Raw genomic sequence first — 21,853 nt, forward strand, 5'->3', positions numbered from 1 at the left:
TATGTTTTAATAGCATTGTAAATGTTATCATTGTACACACGGGACATATCAATAAGGTCTAATAGTTATTTTATGAATCATTCCATGAGGAATAGACCCTAGTGGCAGTAATTGTCTCCAAATTTGGCTGTCTTGTAGACCTGAGGTCCATTATTGTATCAGAGCCAGGACCCACTGGAGGATTCTCTATTATTTTTATCCAATGGTAAAATAGAGCGCTGATTTTATTGGATATGCTTCATATTCTGCATAGATAAGTACTATTTATTAAGTTACAGCCACCAGAAATCCTCCACTGAGCATTGCAAAAAAGAGCGGCTACATCATTCAAATCTACAATAAAGCGTTCCAGCAACTAGACAGGTGTGGAGTACGTTGATCGGCATTTTCTACGCCTCTATTCCAAAATAATATGAGCTGTGTTCACAGACCATTAACGGAGTAGTCCGGAGTAGATTTGACGTAACACACTTTTTATCCTCTGGCACACAGATGCCATAACTATAGCTGCCAGCAGAGGTCCCTCCTGAACAAAAGTGCTGTAAAAAAAAAAAGACTATAAACTGAAGGATTCAACGTACCTAAAGAGGAATAAATGATTCCCTGTGTTCTGCCTAGTGCAGGTCTCAGATAGCGGTGCATGACACAGGGATTCCCTCTGGTGCTCTTACGGATCTGCACTAGGCATAAGACAGTCTATCAGTTTTGAATGGAGTGTTCATTTAAGGTGCCCATAGACATAAAGATTTGGCCACAATCAGACAAGCATGATTTATTTTAAGGGAAGTAAAGAGTGGAGTAGAACCTGGGGAGTATCATACACACGGCGGACATATTTTCAGATTCTTCTGGACTTCTGCCATGTACCTCGTGTTTCAGGCATCCTATTGGTCCACCGTGTCCTCAATGCCCGCCCCATTTATTCTTTATTTCCACCTCAATGCCCACCCTTATTTACTTCTTGTTTAGCCTTAATGACCACACTCCACAGTGAACAGACCGTGCCCACCACAATGATATATACCCGGGTGATGAGGGTTAAATACTGGGTTGATGGGGTAATCTACAGGGATGATAGGGGTTTTATACAGGGATGATGACTGGTATATACAGGGATGATGGGGGCCCTGTATATTAACCTTTGTATATGCCAGTCACCACCCCTGTATATATAACGCCTATCATCCGTGTATATCACCCAATTATTTCTGTCTATAACCACCATCATCCCTGTATATTACCCCCATCAACCCTGTGCAGGGATGATGTTGGTTATAAACAGGAATGATGGGTTATATACATGGATGATCAGGTTATATACAGGGACGATGGATGTACCTGTATATAACTCGATTATCCCTGTATATTACCCCCATCATTCCTGTGTATAATTACTGTATATAACCCCCATCATTCCTGTTTATACAAGCCAGCCATCATCCCTGTATATCACCCCCCTCATCCCTGTATACAGGGATGATGGGAGTTATATACAGGAATAATGGTGGCAATATACAGGGATGATCGGGGTAATATACAGGAATGATGGGGTGATGTACAGGGATGATTACTGGTATATGCAGAGATGATTGGGGTCCCTGTATATTACCTCCATCATCCCTGTATATAACCCCCATTATTCCTGTATATAACTCCCATCATCCCTGTCTACAGGGATGATGGGGTTTATATACAGGAATAATGAGGGTTATATACAGGGACCACCATCATCCGTGTGTGTATACCAGTCATCATCCCCGTATATAACCCCCATCATCCCTGTATATTCTCCCATTAACTCTAATTAACCCCTATCATAATATTGCACTTGGCACTCTCCGTTCGCCGTGGCATTCATGCATTGAGGCTAAACAAAGTAAATAATGACGGGCATTGACACCATGGACCAATAGGATGCCTGAAATACGGGTATATGGCAGAAGTCCAGCGGAATATGAAAATATGCAAAATACAGGGCGGAAGCATCGGCAGTAGTCTTACATACAAGATGCAAATCATCCAGATGGTATAATAATAACTAGAAAAGCTTTATGCCATGATAAAACAAAGCTGCAAAGAACATCTGATATATGTGGAGAGTAAACAAGCAAATGGTTTAGGCGGGAACATATCAAGTGTTTCTTGTGGATTTTTGATGCAGAACTCACTGGGGAAAAAAAATCTACACAGATGGCATGTTGCAAATTTCTTCCACATTTCTGTTGCGGATTTCACCCTTTGCAACGCGTGCAGATTTAAATCCAGTGCTGTCCAGCAATACAATGTAATATCCACAAGGGAACCAGGGGGGCGTTTTCTGGTTTTATTCAATTTTAACTCACTCAACCTGCATGTGTGAATACACGCTTTGTTCAATTTTTTTTTATACAGTTTTTGAAGCCAAAACCAGGAGTGGATTCAAATAGGAGGTGAAGTAGAATCTGTGATTTTATATTTTCTCTCCCTTTGAAATCCACACTATGGATTGGTTTTGGCATTAAAAAATATCCTTAAAAAGAACTTAACAATGGGGAATACTGTGCGGCCGAAGGAAATAGGAATGAGCTTGTCAGTGCAAGAAATTATGCAAAAAATACAGAAGGGAAATAGAAAGGTCAAGAAGGTTATAATATCGGATGTCTCGTTGATCGGCGCTCGCTGCGTCGGCCGATGTAAAAGGGCCTTTAGCGGTATTGGCAGCAAAAAAAGCAATATTAATTTACTGGATTAGGCCACAACCCCCATCAAAGAAAATGATAATAGACAACCTGGAAAAGATTGAGGAAGGAATTGGTTGTGGAAGGGAGACCAGGTAGGGAGGCCCTTCTTCAGGAAACATCCGGAAACTTTTTAAAAAAGTATTACGGAATAGAGTTCCAAGATACTTTTGTTCGATGGAATATTGTTTTTCCAAAGCAATAGAAATTAAATAACAAGCACGAGAGACAGGTGGGTGGGTATATCGCAACTTGTGATTTTTCTGTATTTTTTCTTTTTTTTTCTTCTTTATACATTGATTTTTTTTGTATTCCTAAAAGTGCAATAAATATTGATTTAAAAAAAGAAATAAAAAAAACCTGCACATGTAAATGCACACTGTTCAAACAAAAAGTTCTTCAACTTTTTAAAATACTTTAGGATTTACTTGGACTGTATTTTCACATGCCGCTCTTGGTCTGAAACCCGCAGGAGTAAGATGCGACTAATATAAGAATATAATAGGCATACGCAGGTAGGAACTGGCATAGATTTCCACTATAGTTTTCTGGCGATAATTATAATAGATTTGTCGGGCCTCAGTGACCACTCCCCTTCCCACAAAAGTGACGTAAAAAGGCTTTTTGGCCCTTTTGCAACTTCTACACCAGAAAACTGGCGTAGAAATGTTGATAAATTTCCCCCTCTGTATTTTAGAAAGTTGTATACGTTTTTCACGCTTTTGACAACTTTGAATAAATTTGCACTGTTTGTTCATTTGCTTCCTAAATTTACGGCCCGAAAAACGGCTGAACATACCCTTAAAGAGGCTCTGTCACCAGATTTTGCAACCCCTATCTGCTATTGCAGCAGATCGGCGCTGCAATGTAGATTACAGTAACGTTTTTATTTTTAAAAAACGAGCATTTTTGGCCAAGTTATGACCATTTTTGTATTTATGCAAATGAGGCTTGCTAAAGGGCTGGGCGTGTTTAAAGTAAAAGTCCAAGTGGGCGTGTATTATGTGCGTACATCGGGGCGTTTTTACTACTTTTACTAGCTGGGCGTTCTGACGAGAAGTATCATCCACTTCTCTTCAGAACGCCCAGCTTCTGGCAGTGCAGACACAGCGTGTTCTCGAGAGATCACGCTGTGTCGTCACTCACTTCCTGCCCCAGGTCCTGCATCGTGTCGGACGAGCGAGGACACATCGGCACCAGAGGCTACAGTTGATTCTGCAGCAGCATCGGCGTTTGCAGGTAAGTCGATGTAGCTACTTACCTGCAAACGCTGATGCTGCTGCAGAATCAACTGTAGCCTCTGGTGCCGATGTGTCCTCCTCGCTCGTCCGACACGATGCAGGACCTGGGGCAGGAAGTGAGTGACGTCACAGCGTGATCTCTCGAGAACACGCTGTGTGTCTGCACTGCCAGAAGCTGGGTGTTAACGAACAGAAGTGGATGATGCTGATTCGTCAGCATCATACACTCCCATTCCTAAGGCCCAGCTAGTAAAAGAAGTAAAAACGCCCTGATGTACGCACATAATACACGCCCAGTTGTACTTTTACTGTAAACACGCCCAGTTGTACTTTTGCAAGCCTCATTTGCATAAATACAAAAATTGTCATAACTTGGCCAAAAATGCTCGTTTTTTAAAAATAAAACCGTTACTGTAATCTACATTGCAGCGCCGATCTGCTGCAATAGCAGATAGGGGTTGCAAAATCTGGTGACAGAGCATCTTTAAATTGGAAAATTGAATGGTTAAAATAAGCACGTGGAGTAAACTCGCAAATTTCTGGTAAGTTTAAACCTAGCGCTATTGTTCTAGTAATGTAGTATTGTTATAGTAATGTAGTAATATTATTATAGTAATGTAGTATTATTATAGTAATGTAGTGTTATAGTAATGTAGTATTGTTCTAGTAGTGTAGTATAATTATAGTAATGTAATACTGTTATAGTAATGTAGTATTGTTATAGTAGTGTAGTATTATAGTAGTGTAGTATTGTTATAGAAATGTAATATTAGTAGAGTAATGCAGCATTGTTATAGTAATGTAGTATTGTTATAGTAGTTCAAATAACTCATTGATTAACAGTAATTTTGTATTGTATCAAATTTGAAAGTAATGGGGCCTGTTAACTTCAATTTTTTTCTATGTGCGGTCCATTTACCTGACCGAGTTTGAGACTCTACTGGTGTAGAGGGAGAGTAGAGAGAACCCACGCAGACTCTGCAGATGGAAGAGATCACGTAGACAGCATCAGTGTAGAGGGAGAGGAGAGAATCCATGCAGACTCTGCAGGGGAGGAGATCACACCGGCAACATCAGTGTAGGGAGAGAGGAAAGAACCCACGCAGACTCTGCAGGGGAGGAGATCACACAGGCAACATCGGTGTAGAGGGAGAGTAGAGAGAACCCACGCAGACTCTGCAGATGGAAGAGATCACGTAGACAGCATCAGTGTAGAGGGAGAGGAGAGAATCCATGCAGACTCTGCAGGGGAGGAGATCATACAGGCAACATCAGTGTAGAGGGAGAGGAGAGAAGCCATGCAGACTCTGCAGGGGAGGAGATCACACCAGCAACTTCAATGTAGAGGGCCATGCAGACTCTGCGGGGGAGGAGATCACACAGGCAACATCTGTGAAGAGAGCCATGCAGACTCTGCAGGGGAGGAGATCACAACAGAAACATCAGTGTAGAGGGAAAGAACCCATGCAGACTCTGCAGGGGAGAAGATCACACCGGCAACTTCAGCGTAGGGATAGAGGAAAGAACCCACGCAAACTCTGCAGGGGAGGGAGGAGATCACACCGGCAACATCAGTGTAGGGAGAGAGGAAAGAACCCACGCAGACTCTGCAGGGGAGGAGATCACACAGGCAACATCAGTGTAGAGGGAGAGGAGAGAACCCACACAGATTCTGCAGGGGAGGAGATCACACCAGAAACATCAGTGTAGAGGGAGAGGAGAGAACCCATGTAGACTCTGCAGGGGAGGAGATCACACCGGCAACAACAGCGTAGGGAGAGAGGAAAGAATTCACACAGACTGCAGGGGCAGGAGATCACACCGGCAACATCAGTGAAGAGGAAAGAATCCATGCAGACCCTGCAGGGGAGGAGATCACACAGGCAACATCGGTGTAGAGGGAGAGGAGAGAACCCACACAGACTCTGCAGGAGAGGAGATCACACAGGCAACATCAGTGTAGATGGAGAGGAGAGAACCCACGCAGACTATGCAGGAGAGGAGATCACAGAGGCAACATCAGTGTCTGTGTTTGCACACGGGAGATGAGATTATAATATTACAAGGAAAAAGCAGTATATAAATTAAGCTGCGCTAGTACATGACAACCAGTAAAGGCAGCAGTATCCTAGACTCACAGCATCCAGCATGTAATGTAGGAAGGCACACGCCCACATGAACCAACTACCCCCGCTAGTTTTGGTAAATCTCCCCGCCTTTTTTTCACACACTCATAGATTTAGTTGATAAGATTCCGGCTGCCTGCAGCCACCACTTGGTGGCGCTAACTTCATATATAATTATACAGCTAGTATTAAACTCAATAGGAGCTGTAAAAATCTGTATGCGGTGGAGTACCTTATAGTGGTGGCTACAGGCAAATTCAGTTTAGTGACTAGTGTGAACAGAGCCATGCACGCCATGTACCTCACTTTGCAATAGAATTCTAGCGTTAGTTGCTTAGCAAATCTACCCCATCCGGTCCATAGAGCTGCCTTTCTAGCTGCTTAGGTACCTGTTCATTCCCTTGCTAGTTCCATGAGTGCAGTGATAAATGGCTGTCATTACAGTTTCCATTGGAAGCAATGATACATAACACTCATTTATTTTGCTTATAACTTGGCTATTCAGGAATCAGGAAAAGCATGGTGACAATTCCTGAGCAGTAATCATTACAGCCATACTAGTTGTCGCCCAGCTTTCCCAGAGCAGATACAGGTGAGATACGGCTGAGTTGATTTTTTTTTTTTTTACAATTTGACAAAAGAAAACGACTCCAGGCAGTTGGTTGTGTTTGGCTCTGTCTCCAGGTCACTGGTTGGCACTATGGTACATTTACATTTGATCACACCCAATCTTGTCTGGCCACTTATTTTCATTTCTCCTCCAATAACTGTCATTCATTTGTCTCTGTTGCTACGTCTTAGGGTTGGGGACACTCCTGTATTATAAGCTACGTAAATACCAGCAACAAATCATTAACCAGCGACATTGTCAGTGAAATGACACAAGTTTCCCCAGGCACAGCTTCCTTGTTTGTGACTTTACTGAATTGCACAAGGAACTAGGAAGAGTCCCAATATTTCCTGACCTCACTGGTCACTGCTGGATATTTCCTTGAAAGATGCATCGTATTGAAGCTGGTATCTCTGACTATAATACTCATCCGTTTGGGACAGGTAGGTGACACTTCTAATTCACTTGTCAGAACAATACAGAGAGTTCAACTATCCAGGGTATAATATTCTACAATACTGTCTAGACCAGTGGTATCCAACTTGTGGTTCTCCAGCTGTTTGGAAACTACAACTCCCAGCATGCCCATACAGCTTATACGTTGGATATTACTGGTATAGACTGTCAGGAGGTCACACTGGTGGCAGACTGGAATCTGGATCCCAGCCTCTGTGCACTGCTGTACAGGCTCCGTCAGACTCTGTGTATACGGAGATATTTACCCCTAGGACAGCACCTATACCTAGCTAACATAAATTAGACACAGGTTACTGCATAACCGGCGTCCAGTTTCAGCCGTAACCGCTGATCGGTGCGGCGTCCGGGTGTCGGACCCCCACCGAGCAGATACTGCTGACCTATCCTGTGGATAGGTCATCCTGTAGATAGGACATCAGTATGAAAAACCGCCCCATGCCCAAACAACCCCTTTAATACCCAAAGTGTATTAGAAAGTTGCTTAACTTTTCTTTCCACAGAGAATAAACAATATTTGCACAGAACAGAATACCCCTTTATATTAGGGTATCTGTAGATGCCCTATTAAAGATGGGTTTCTAGAAATGTGTTTTTTTAGCGTAAAAGTGAAGTTCTGCATTTAGGCGGAATTCACACGTTGCGTATTACGCGCGGATTTATCCTGTGTTTCTGCGTGCGAATTGTATCTGAGTTGTTTTACAGTAAAACGCACCAAATCTGCAGCATAAAACCGCACTTATTTCCGCATCAAAATGTAAAAAACGCATCAAATTATGCAATGTGTGTATTTAGCCTGTGTCACTTTAAATAATATATTAGGGAGTTGCATTACGAGCAGTTGCCTAATATGCATTTCTTTCCTGACTTGCTAACTTTACAAAAGGGAGTGATTCAGTTAGAAGAGCAGAGCAAGCACAAAGAATGTACATCTCCTATGGCTACTAGCCAACCCCATAATTATCATTATCATCAACAACACAAAAAGTGACGTTTATAGTGACAGTAATTTGTGAGTGGAGAGAGGAACTGGGCTGTTGTTATGAGCTGACGGAAACACAACAGCTCTCGTCTCTCCACTCAGTACACAGATCCCTGTATTGTGCTGGGAGTGAAGGGAGATGTGGGGAATTTGATGGGCGAATGCACATGGCTGTATTACGGACCCGTGTTGTGCAGATTTGTAATATGGAGCGCATAAAAGCATATGGGGCAATACTGTACCTCCCATATACCTCCAATTTTATGCGTATCAATCCGGGAGAAATAAAATTTTCCGTGTTCCATCAGTATTACAAAAATATTACTTCTAGAGAGGAATACAGTTCCACAGAGGAACATCGTATGACGGAACATAAAACACGGACTCTGTAAGCATGGCTTTGCCTTGCGCATGAGGCTTTATATAAATCACTTCTTAAAAAGAGAGATATTTAAGTAAAAGATGCATATTAGGTAATTGCCTGTAATGCACATTTGTCTGAAGATTGGACCTCCTAACTCCCCTCTTCTACAAAAAGTCTATCTTAGTTCACACGGAGGTTTTTTGCAGGCAGAAAATTCTTTTTGAGGCAAATTTTGATCTGCCTGCACGTCGTTTGCCACGATTTTTGCAGCGTTTTTCGCTCACACCCATTGAGCGCCTCCAATTGATGTCAATGGGAGGTCAGAGGCGTAAACGCCTGAAGATAGGGTATGTCGCTTTAGCCAGCGAGCGTTTTTTTTACTGCTCGCGGGAAAAAACCGCCTCCCATTGAAATCAATAGGGGGCATTTTCGGACATTTTTTGGTGCGTTTTCCGATGCAGTTTCTGCGTCAAAAAAACATGTAAAAAAACTCAGTGTGAACAGGGCCTTACCATGGGCTACCTTATTTGAGATAAGTGGTGTCATTGGGCCACTCTGGGTTGTCAAGGTTGGATACCTGTATATTTTTTATGCAGTATAGCATTGTGCCGCCAAAACAACTCTGACCCGTCAAGGCATGAACTCCACAAGACCTCTGAAGGTGTCCTGTGGTATCTTGCACCAAGACATTAGCAGCAGATATTTTAAGTCTTGTGGGTTGTGGTCTCCATGGATCAGACTTTTTTTTCCAGCACATCCCACAGATGCTCGATCTTATTGAGATTTAGGGAATTTGGAGGTCAAGTCAACACCTTGAACTCTTTGTAATGTTCCTCAAACCATTCCTGAACAATTTTTGCAATGTGGCAGTGCATTATGAAGCTGAAGGAAGCCACTGCCATTAGAGAACACTGTTACCCTGAAGGGGTGTACTTGGTCTGTAACAATGTTTATTTACCAATGTTTTTGGTAGGTACTAACCACTACATACCAGTGTAAGGTGTGTCTATGTGCTATATGACCCTTCTTTCTATTCTGCAGCTCTCAACATCCCCTCTACAGCATAAGCCTAGCTGACTTCAACTTCCACTCGACACTAAATCTCCTTAGGCTCACAGTCGTTTTATGCAAAATGCGCTACCGCCACCTTGATGACAGGGCGTAGCCAATCTATGCATCATCACTTTGTCCTGGAGCGGCAAAACACAGCCAAAATGGCGTCTCTGCCGTACATTCTGGCACCTACAGTTATAGAATCCAGCAAGCCAACCGTCCGTTGCAATACCTTTAAACACATCGACGTTAGAGTGTAACATAACTACAATAGGCCAGAATGCCAAGAAGGGCCGGCCCTAGGATAGATGGCGCCCTGTGCGAAATGATCTTTCGGCGCCCCACCCCATCATTAAAAACAAAAATGCCCCATAAAAAAATTATAATGCCCCTTTAGTGCCCCCATACAGTATATTAATAATATTTAATAATATAATATATTACAACCCCTTCAAGGACACAGTATTTTGTTCTCTAATTGTGCCCACAGTATTATGCCACCTGTAGTACCCCTACACAGTATAATATCCGCTTAGTGGATTTTACCATATAGCATCCCTGTAGACAGTGCCATAATCTCCCACCTCCTTTTTGTAGATCGTGCCATACAGCCCCTCACCTCCCCCTTGTAGACTGTGCCCCCAAGCAAAAACAAAAATTGTACTCTCCTAGGCCCCGTTCCCATGACGAACTGAGCTGCTCCATGACGGGATCCTGTAGCCTAGTACAGAGTTTACCAACCTTTTCGGACTCGAGGCAGCACTGGAAAAATAAAATTTCCTCAGGGCCCCCCTACCAAAAATTGTTTTGAGAAGGACAGAAAACGGCTAAGAACAAGCACTACACTCGTAGGGTATGTTCATACACATTTTTTGTAAGGCAAAAAAAATCTGCCTCAAAATTCCTTCAGGAACTGACAGCGTTGTTTGACCTTTTTTTTGTGTTTTTTCTTAAGCTGTTGAAGCGAATGCAAAAGACGCAGGCAAAAAAGCTCCAAACGAGTGCCGCAGGTATTTTCTGCCTCCTATTAATTTCAATTGGAGGTCAGAGGCGGAAACCACTTGAAGACCATCAGCCCCCCACTCACAGTAAAATGATCATCAGCACCCCACTCACAGTAAAATGACCATCAGCCCACCACTCCCAGTAAAATGACCATCAGCCCACCACTCACAGATTCCCACTGTAGGTAGCGCCACACAGCCCCTTGTAGGTAGCGCCACACAGCCCCCTTATGGGTAGCACCACAGCCCCTTGTAGGTAGCACCACACAGCCCCCTTGTAGGTAGCGCCAGACACCCCCCTTGTAGGTAGCGCCAGACACCCCCCTTGTAGGTAGCGCCAGACAGCCCCCTTGTAGGTAGCGCCAGACAGCCACCTTGTAGGTAGCGCCAGACAGCCCCCTTGTAGGTAGCGCCAGACAGCCCCCTTGTAGGTAGCGCCAGACAGCCCCCTTGTAGGTAGTGCCAGACAGCCCCCTTGTAGGTAGCGCCACACAGCCCCCTTGTAGATAGCGCCACACAGCCCCCTTGTAGATAGCGCCACACAGCCCCCTTGTAGATAGCGCCACACAGCCCCCTGTAGAGTGCGCCATACAGCCCCCTGTAGAGTGCGCCATACAGCCCCCTGTAGGGAGTGCCGCACAGCCCCCTGCTATGGAGTGCCGCACAGCCCCCTGCTATGGAGTGCCGCACAGCCCCCTGCTATGGAGTGCCGCACAGCCCCCTGCTAGGGAGTGCCGCACAGCCCCCTGCTAGGGAGTGCCGCACAGCCCCCTGGTAGGGAGTGCCGCACAGCCCCCTGGTAGGGAGTGCCGCACAAACTCCTGGCAGGGAGTGCCACACAACCCACAGCCCCCTGGTTGGGAGTGCCCCACAGCCCCCTGGTTGGTTGTGCCACACAGTCCACAGCCCCCTGGTTGGTTGTGCCACACAGTCCACAGCCCCCTGGTTGGTTGTGCCACACAGTCCACAGCCCCCTGGTAGGTAGTGCCACACAGCCCACTGGTTGGTAGTGCCACACAGCCCACTGGTTGGTAGTGCCACACAGCCCACTGGTTGGTAGTGCCACACAGCCCACAGGTTGGTAGTGCCACACAGCCCACAGCACCCTGGTAGGTAGTGCCACACTGCCCACAGCCCCCTTGTAGGTAGTGCAAGGACTACGAAATGACCCTGATAACTGGCGAGGAATAGACATTCAAAAAAGGACAACTGTGCAGGAGCTCACAAAATACCCAGCTTTGCCAGCTATGAAATAAATGTGTGGAAATAAACTAAGATATAACTTTTATTTAGTCTAGCTAAAGGATTAATACTTTTAGCTACATTAAATAAAAGTTATATCTTAGTTTATTTCCTGCACAGTTGTCCTTTTTTGTAGGTAGTGCAACACAGCCCACAGCCCCCTTGTAGATAGCAAACCCCCCCCCCCCCTTCCAGTATAGATAGCGCCACTGTAGCTCCCTGAAGGAGTGGAGTCCCCGTGTGGCCGGGGATTCCGCTCCTGGAGCGCTCCTTGATGTCTCTGTCCATCTATGGGCAGTGACATCAGGGGAAACTCCTGAAGCGGAATCCCCGTCCACAGCGTTGCCGACGCTGTGACCGTTGATTCCACTCCAGGAGAAGCCAAGTCATTATATATATAAAGCTGATCGCGGCATTCAAAGCAATACTGAGAAGGGGGACTCCCCTTTGATTGCGTCACAGGAAATCCCTGGTATGGTATGGTATACCTGGTATGGGCAGACAGCCCAGGGTCCATTGAAGGACCCCAGGGCTGTTTGACCATATTCCTTGTTAGGGCATACTGAGGTACAGGCTAATGTACTGACATATAGATATGTGCCAGTACATTAAAGTTCAAAAATAAAAATCAAAATGAAAAATCCCTCCATAGGATTAAAAAAAAAAAAGTTAAGTTAATAAAATAAAAAAATTGTAAAGAAAATACACAGGAATACACATTTTTTACACTTTTCAAAATATAAGTCCCAAAACATGAAATAATATAAGCTTATTTAGTATCGCCACGTCCTTAACAACCTGTACAATAAATGTATGACGTTGTTTATGATGATCGGTGTATGTTGTTAAAAAAAAAAAAAAAGAAGAAAACTGCAGCAGACTTCTTTTTTTTTTTCTACATTTTTGTCAAAATAAAAATTTATATAAATTAAACAACACCGTAAATGTACCAAAAAATGGTACCTACATAAAGTACAACTCGTCCCGCAAAAAACAATGTCTCATACAGCTACGTCAGACAAAAAATGAAAAAGTTATGAGCGCCGGGATGCAAAGAGGGAAATATAAAAAAAATAGTTCGGTCCTCAAGGCCAAAATTGGCCAATATTGGTATTGTTTGCAACAGTATAAATACCACCTCAAAAACAGATCTCATGAATAAGGTAGAGATTGGAAAAATAAAGATCAAATCTCCCCTGCACACACCCTACTTGTATCACGGTATGACGAATAACTATTCAGGTGGCTGGGCATAATAGAAAGGTATGTGAAGCTTTGTCTTTCACACAAAATGCTATTATCAACTTCCCGAAACAGTAGAGTTCAATGTTCTTTTTTTAAAGGAGTATTTCCAGAATTGACGCTGGGGGCCCCACAAATCGACCTCAGTGAGGAGGACATTAAATGGCGCGGAAGTTGAGCATGTGCTCTGACGCTCTATTCAAAGTCTATGGGAGTGATGGAAACAGGCGAGTACAGTCGCTTCCGTTAGTCGCATAGACATTGAATCGAGTGGCGGGCGCATTCTTACCTGCAAACGCCGATGCTGCTGCAGAATCATCTGTAGCCTCTGGTGCCGACACGATGCAGGACCTGTGAGTGACGTCACAGTGCTGCACTGCCAGAAGCTGGGCGTTGTGAAGAGAAGTGGATGACACTTCTATACACAACGCCCAGCTAGTAATAGTAGTAAACACGCCCCGATGTACGCACATAATACACGCCCAGTTGTACTTTTACTTTTCAACACGCCCAGTTGTACTTTTGCAAGCCTCATTTGCATAAATACGAAAATGGTCATAACTTGGCCAAAAATGCTCGTTTTTTAAAAATAAAAACGTTACTGTAATCTACACTGCAGCGCCGATCTGCTGCAATAGCAGATAGGGGTTGCAAAATCTGGTGACAGAGCCTCTTTAAGTTTCTCAAAAACAAAACAAAACCGTATAGAACTGCAGAATGTGTGGTACGTAATCTATAAAATGTTTGGACAAGAAATTCAGATACATATCAGTAAAAGTGCCAGCTATTAAATATGAATATACAGAAAAACTGCACTGTATTATATTTGTTTATCTTTTCACTGTTGTTAAACTTTTTAGCAATTACCGGCTGTGGAACGGGAATGCACCACTACCACTATGAACTATCACCTGCACCTTTGACCCAGAAGTGGTTCTTGGTCAAGTGAGCATTTAAAGAACGCATCTTTCTGAGTTTTTATAAGCCTGATGAAGACCTAAGTCCTAGGTTGAAACGCGTGGCTTCCTGAACCATATATAGAGACATAGGCTGCTCACTCACACATGTCTTTTTTATGAAATAAAGTATTTTTATACTTCACTTACTGAGAGGCTTTTCCATTACTGGGGACTTTGGCTGACTTCCAAACTTGAGTGCAGGAGCGCCCTCAACAAGGAGTGATCGTTTTTAAGTGTTTATCAACCCATTCTCCCCATCGGATTCCGCTGATTCTTCAGCCACCGGAGTCCACTCCGAGGGCCAGCAGACTGCCTAAGTATGGAGCATAACGGCTCCACTTGCTAGATGATCGAGTTGTGACGACCTTCTAGCACAACTACAAAACGTGAGTGCAATTCCTCACTAATACACCTTTGATAGTACTATCCACCCTGAATTGATGGTATTAATTGTGCCTGTCTTTTTTCCCCCATATCCCTCACGTTTGCCATATGCGCAAGGAAAACTTCTGGCGCATTCATTTAACTTTTCCATAGGTCCCTTTTCACCCGATTGAGGAAAAAAAGAGTGCAATTTAGGCGTTTGTCGGTGTAATGTCAGGATAGGGAGACAGACAGGTGAGCCCTAATCTACCCGCCACTCAGTCCCTGCCTACTTGCACAGCCGTCCTAGGCTACGGCGTACAACTGGGCGACGGTCCCTACGCTCAATATGTGCACGACAGATAAAACAAGACAGGGTACACAGAAGCAAGGGAAGTAGGGCAGTTGCCCACGGCAACACCGTGAGCAACAGAGTAGTGGATGAGCCGAGTCAAACCAGGAGTGTACGTGGTAACAAATGCAGAGCAAGAGATTAGTCAGTCACGCCACGGTCAATATAAAGCAGAGGTCAATGGTAACAGCAGAAACAGCAGAGCCAGGCAACAGGAGAATCACAGGCAAAGGACAAGCAGCAAATGAAGGTATAAGTAGACCAAGGGTGGGAGTTAGAACCGTCTGGCCAGGCTGCGATAGGCTCTCCCACTCCTCAGCCTACCAGCCTGAGTGGTAGCAGATCGAGTCACTCTAGCAGATCTAGGAACAGATGCAGGCTGATTAACCACGGGCGTCGAAACAGAAGCTGTGTCAGGCAAATCCTTTACAGTACCCCCCCCCCCTTTTATGAGGGGCCACTGGACCCTTCCTAGGTGGACCTAGCTTGTTGAGGAACCGAAGGTGGAACTTCCTGAGCAATAACCCGGCGTGAACATCCCGGGCGGGTACCCAAGTCCTCTCCTCAGGCCCGTATCCTCTCCAATGGACCAGGTATTGGAGGGAGCCTTGGACCATCCTGCTGTCCACAATCTTGGCCACCTCGAATTCCACCCCTTCAGGGGTGAGAACAGGGACAGGAGGTTTCCTCGAGGTAGCCAAGGACGGGGAGCAGCGTTTCAGGAGGGAGGCATGGAACACGTGTATTTGAAAAGACGGGGGTAACTCCAGCCGGAAGGAGACAGGGTTAAGGACCTCAATGACCTTGTACGGCCCTATATATCGGGGAGCAAATTTTTTGGACGGAACTTTAAGGCGCAATTTTTTTGAAGACAGCCACACCAGATCCTTGACCACAAACAAGGGGTTAGCAGAACGTCTTCTATCTGCCTGAGTCTTTTGTATGCTCTGGGACGTCTCAAGGTTCTTCTGAACCTGGGCCCAGACTGTGCACAGTTCCCGATGAACGACATCTACCTCGGGATTGTTGGAACCACCAGGGAAAACAGAGGAGAACCGTGGATTAAATCCAAAATTACAGAAGAAGGGGGAGACCCCTGACGAGTTACTGACCCGGTTATTGAGGGATAATTCGGCGAGGGGAATGAAGGAGACCCAATCATCTTGCCAGTCAGAGATAAAACACCTTAAATATTGTTCTAGAGACAGATTAGTCCTCTCAGTTTGGCCATTAGTTTCAGGATGGAAGGACAGATCAATCTCCAACTTCTTACAGAAAGCTCTCCAAAACAATGAAACAAATTGTACCCCTCTGTCAGAAACAATATTGACACGAACCCCATGGAGACGCAGGATGTGTTTGATGAACAAGGTAGCTAACGTCTTGGCATTGGGCAGTTTCTTGAGGGGCACAAAGTGGCACATCTTACTGAAGCGGTCTACTACAACCCATAAGACCAACTTACCTTGGGATGGAGGCAAATCGGTGATAAAATCCATGGAGATATGGGTCCAAGGTCTCTGGGGAATGGGCAAAGAACATAGTAAGCCCACTGGTCAAGACCTGGGAGTCTTGGACCTAGCACAAATTTCACAAGCGGCGACATAGGCCTTAACGTCTTTAGGCAACCCAGGCCACCAATAGGTTCTAGAAATGAGGTGCTTGGTACCCAGGATGCCTGGATTGCCAGACAGTGCAGAGTCATGATTCTCCCTGAGTACCCTTAGCCGGAATTGGAGGGGAACAAACAGCTTGTTCTCAGGAAGGTTCTCGGGAGCTGACCCATGATCAGCCGCAATTTCGGAGGCTAAGTCAGAATCAACAGAGGATATGATTATGCCTGGGGGCAAAACACAAGCAGGATCCTCCGGAGGAGGAGGGCTGGCCATGAAGCTACGCGACAGCGCATCAGCTTTAATATTTTAAGACCCAGCCCTATAGATGACCACAAAGTTGAATCTAGTAAAAAACAACGCCCATCGAGTTTGTCTTGGGTTTAGCCTCCGGGCAGATTATAGGAAAAACAGATTCTTGTGGTCGGTAAGGACCGTTACCTGGTGCCTAGCCCCCTCCAGGAAGTGGAGCCACTCTTCAAATGCCCATTTAATGGCTAAGAGTTCGCGGTTGCCAACATCATAGTTACTCTCAGTGGGGGAGAACTTCCTGGAGAAGTAGGGTCAGGGACGGAGATGGGTGAGAGACCTAGTACCCTGGGACAAGACAGCATTCACTCCCACCTCGGAGGCGTCAACCTCCACGATGAATGGCTCCATTTGGTTAGGCTGAATCAGCACTGGGGCAGAGATAAAGCACCTCTTAAGGACCTCCAAAAGCCTGGACCGCCTCCGGAGGCCAGTGGAGGAGATCGGCACCTTTGCGAGTAAGGTCCGTAAGAGAAGTTAGCAATAAATCTCCTATAATAATTAGCAAACCCCAGGAAGCACTGTAAAGCCATCAGGGAGGCAGATCGGACCCATTCAGCCACAGCCTGAACCTTGGCAGGGTCCATGCGGAATTCGTTAGGAGTGAGGATTTGACCCAAAAATGGTATTTCCTGCACCCCAAACACACATTTTTCGGTTTTAGCAAACAGTTTGTTTTCCCGAAGGGCTTGGAGCACGTTCCTGACATGCTCAATGTGGGAGGACCAGTCCTTGGAAAACACAAGTATATCATCAAGGTACACTACAAAAAATACCCCCAGGTAGTCTCTTAAAATCTCATTTATGAAATTCTGGAAGACTGTGGGAGCATTACACAACCCAAAGGGCATGAAGAGGTATTCGAAAATGACCTTCAGTCGTGTTAAACTCAGTCTTCCACTCATCCCCTTCTCTGATTCGGATAAGGTTATAAGCCCCCCCGAAGATCAAACTTAGAGAACCATTGGGCCCCCTGAACCTGATTGAAGAGATCAGGAATCAGAGGAAGGGGATATTGGTTCCTTACAGTGACCTTATTCAAGTTTCGGTAATCGATGCACGGCGTAAGACCACCACCCTTCTTCCCTACGAAGAAGAAGCCAGCACCTACCAGAGAAGTAAAGGGGCGAATGTAACCCTTGGCCAGGCTTTCCTGGACATATTCTGTCATGGCTTCACGTTCGGGACAAGAGAGATTAAACATCCTACCCTTAGGGAGCTTAGCTCCTGGTACCAAATCGATTGCGCAATCGTACTCTCTATGAGGAGGTAACTCTTCGGAAGCCTTTTTAGAAAAAACATCAGCGAAATCCTGAATAAACTCAGGTAGAGTGTTCACCTCCTCAGCGAGAGAAACCAAATTAATAGAAAAAAAAGGACGTCATGCATTCATTACCCCATTTAGTAAGATCCCCAGTATTCCAGTTAAACGTTGGATTATGCATCTGCAACCAAGGAAGGCCTAAAACCAAATCGGACGATAATCCCTGCATCACCAACACAGAACACTGCTCCAAATTAATGGAGCCCACAATGAGTTCAAAAAGAGGGGTATGCTGCGTAAAATAACCATTAGCAAGAGGAGTGGAGTCGATACCCACTACCGGGACAGGTTTAGGCAAATCAATCAATGGCATAGCTAGAGACATCGCAAATTCCACAGACATAATATTAGCAGAAGACCCTGAATCCACAAAGGCACTGCCAGTGGCAGACCTACCATAAAAAGAGACCTGAAAGGGAAGCAAGATCTTATTAGGTTTCATGTATACGGGAAATACCTGTACGCCCAAGCGACCTCCCCGATGGTCACTTAGGCACGGACGTTTTCCGGCTGCTTATTCTTACGCCTAGGACAGTCGTTCACTTGATGCTTGCCATCCCCACAGTAGAAGCAGGGACCATTCTTCCTGCGGAACTCTCTACGTTGTTGGAGAGACACGGAGGCCCCGAGTTGCATCGGTTCATCCGAGTTTTCCATAGAAGAACGAAGCAACGGAGCCTCGGGAGCCATCATAGGGGAGCCAGAGGAGAAGGCACAAAAACGTTCAAGTCGTCGTTCCCTGAGACGTCGGTCAAGACATACCACTAAAGCCATAACCTGATCTAGAGAGTCAGAAGAGGGATAACTAACTAACAGGTCTTTCAAAGCGTTCGACAGACCCAATCTAAACTGGCACCTCATACAGGGTCATTCCACCGAGAAGCTACACACCACTACCTAAAGTCCGAACTCTCGGCAAAGGCAGTCTTGTCAGTCTCGTCATAGATGAGTCCGAGAGCCGAAAAGAAAAGGTCAACAGAAGAGAGTTCAGGGGCGTCAGGAGCCAAGGAGAAGGCCCATTCCTGGGGGCCGTCCTGGAGCCGGGACATAATTATACCCACTCGCTGGCTCTCAGAAACTGAGTGGGGCCTTAGATGGAAATAGAGCCTACAACTTTCCCGGAAGGAAAAATAAGTCTTCCGGTCCCATGACAACCGGTCAGGCAACTTGAGGTGGGGTTCAAGAGGTGGTGTGGAGGGTACTACCTGGGTAGCATCACGCTGGTTGCACCTCTGAGCCAGGTCTTGGACCTGTAGGGAGAGACCCTGCATTTGCTGAGCCAGGGCCTCAAGGGGGTCCATAGTGTGTCAGGGACCAGGGTAGAAAAGGTATATGGGCCTGTGATTATGTAATGTCAGGATAGGGAGACGGACAGGTGAGCCCTAATCTACCCGACACTCAGTCCCTGCCTACTTGCACACCCGTCCTAGGCGACGGCGTACAACTGGGCGACGGTCCCTACGCTCAATATGTGCACGACAGACAAAACAAGACAGGGTACACAGAAGCAAGGGAAGTAGGGCAGTTGCCCACGGCAACACCGTGAGCAACAGAGTAGTGGTCGAGCCGAGTCAAACCAGGAGTGTACGTGGTAACAAATGCAGAGCAGGAGATTAGTCATTCAAGCCAGGGTCAATATTAAGCAGAGGTCAATGGTAACAGCAGAAACAGCAGAGCCAGGAAACAGGAGAATCACAGGCAAAGGACAAGCAGCAAATGAAGGTATAAGTAGACCAAGGGCGGGAGCTAGAACCGTCTGGCCAGGCTGCGATAGGCTTTCCCACTCCTCAGCCTACCAGCCTGAGTGGTAGCAGATCAAGTCACTCTAGCAGACCTAGGAACAGATGCAGGCTGATTAACCACGGGCGTCGACACAGAAGCTGTGTCAGGCAAATCCTTTACAGTCGGGTTGGTAAACATCTGTATGTCTTTTTTCTGCTGTATGGAATAATGCAGCAGACTGCTCTATTTCATACAGAGGCATCTAGTTAAAAACATACTGCAAGTATACGTTTTTTAACATGGGAGCCTATGGACGACAGATGCCACTGTATGCCTAAACAGTGGCATCTGTTGTAGGTATATGTACAATGCAGTGGCATAGCTATAGGGGTCGCGGGCCCCCGCACCACGTCTATTACAATTTACTATAGTATCTGGGGCCTATGTAATAAACTACACAGGCCCCTGTTATTACAGTAACAGTATACTTACCCTCCTCATCTCTTTCCGTTATGAAATCACGACGCTGTGCGCCACGCACAACATTGTGACGCTAGATGGCGTTAGGACCTCCGCTGCGCCTGAAGCCGAAGAGGAGATTAAGTGTACCATTACCGTCTGCTGGGGCCCTGTATCTAAGCCTACCATGTTGTAGGCTTAGATACAGGGCCCATCAGACAGGATCACACCATGTATCGTTCATCAGCTGATCGTATCGTTTTAAAAGTGCAAACTATTATCGTGGTCGGCAGCACATCTCCCTGTGTAAACCTTACCATGTAGTGAGCTTAGATACATGGCCCATGTGTGATGCTGTCTAATGAGCCCTGTATCTAAGCCCACTACATAGTAAGGTTTACACGGGGAGATGTACTGCCGACCACGATAATATTTTGCACTTTTAGAACCATATGATTTGCTGATGAACGAGCGTTTGCTCGTTCATAGGCTGATCGTTGCCTTCTTTACATAGGACAATTATTGGGAACAATTATCTTTGAACGCTCGTTTGTCCGATAATTGGCCAGCGTAAAAGGGCCTTAAAGAGGCTTTCCTATGTCCTACCTAATCTAATAGGCGCTTTAATGCTGATAACTTCTGTGTTTTTTGTTTAAAAAAAAGTTTATTTATGAAGTTATGTTCTTTTTTATAGTTATGCTAATTTTCTCTTAATGGTCAACTGGGCGTTTTTTTTTTCTTTTAACCATGTAGGCGTTGTATAGAAAACTGTATGACGCTGACCAATCAGCGTCATACACTTCTCTTCAATCCAGCCCAGCGTGATTCACAGCCCAGCGTGATCTCAGCTAGAATCGCGAGATCACGCTGTGATGTCAATTAATCCCGCAGGTTCTTCCCCGGAGCGACAGAAGACGGACCAGACATCGCCTCCAGCCGTGTCGGAACAGTTATCCTCCATCCTGGCATGGACGGGCACAGCTGGAGGCGATGTCTGGTCTGTCTCTGCCTCTAGCCGTGCCAGGACGATTATCCTCCTCAGCAGCAGCACCACAGCTGCTGCTGAGGAAGATAATAGTCCTGGCACGGCTGGAGGCGATGTCTAATAAAGTGAACATGTAGTTTTAACCGCCTGATCTTTGCCGTAAAAAGGAAACCCCCACCCCCCAAAAAAAATAGCGCAATCTCAGGTTTTTTGCCCATTTCACCCCACAAATACTTTTTTCCGTTTCCCAGTACATTATGGTACACTAAATTTGTTCTATGACAAACTACAACTTGTCCTGCAAAAAACATGCCCTCATACGGCTATGTGGACAAAAAAATAAAAAAGTTATGGCTTTTGGAAGGCGAGGAGGAAAAAACGAAAATGAAAAAACGAAAATTGGCCGTGTAATTAAGGGGTTAACAGTTTCTTAATTAGTTTGTTTTTTTTTGAGGTCAATGGGTGACAAACTGAAAAAACTGCTCTAGTCAGTCTGTCATCAGTTGTCAGTTTAGATCAATTTCAAAACAAAAGAAAGAATACTGCAAAAATATGCAAAGAATGTAAAGGTATGTGCACACTACGTTTTCTTCCAAGCAGAAAAAAATCTGCCTCAAAATTCCTTCCCGATTTGTAAGGCAGATTTTGAAAATGCAAGCGTTTTTACATACATTTTTGACACTTGTTTTGTGCATTTTTTTTTATACGCTTT

The 21,853-nt window shown here is 45.3% G+C and overlaps 1 protein-coding gene across 1 annotated transcript in view; it reads left to right on the top strand.

Annotated features, from left to right (window-relative positions):
• Positions 1–6,935: 6,935 nt before the first annotated feature.
• Positions 6,936–21,853, top strand: part of TMC4 (transmembrane channel like 4) — a 73,208-nt gene continuing 58,290 nt past the window's right edge. Inside the window, exon 1 of the mRNA XM_075839891.1 lies at positions 6,936–7,137. Within this exon, the coding sequence (XP_075696006.1) occupies positions 7,083–7,137 (55 nt within the window). The 5' untranslated portion in view covers positions 6,936–7,082. The remainder of the gene's footprint in view (positions 7,138–21,853) is intronic.

This window comes from Rhinoderma darwinii, chromosome 10 (assembly GCF_050947455.1).
Source record: "Rhinoderma darwinii isolate aRhiDar2 chromosome 10, aRhiDar2.hap1, whole genome shotgun sequence".
Taxonomy (NCBI): domain Eukaryota; kingdom Metazoa; phylum Chordata; class Amphibia; order Anura; family Rhinodermatidae; genus Rhinoderma; species Rhinoderma darwinii.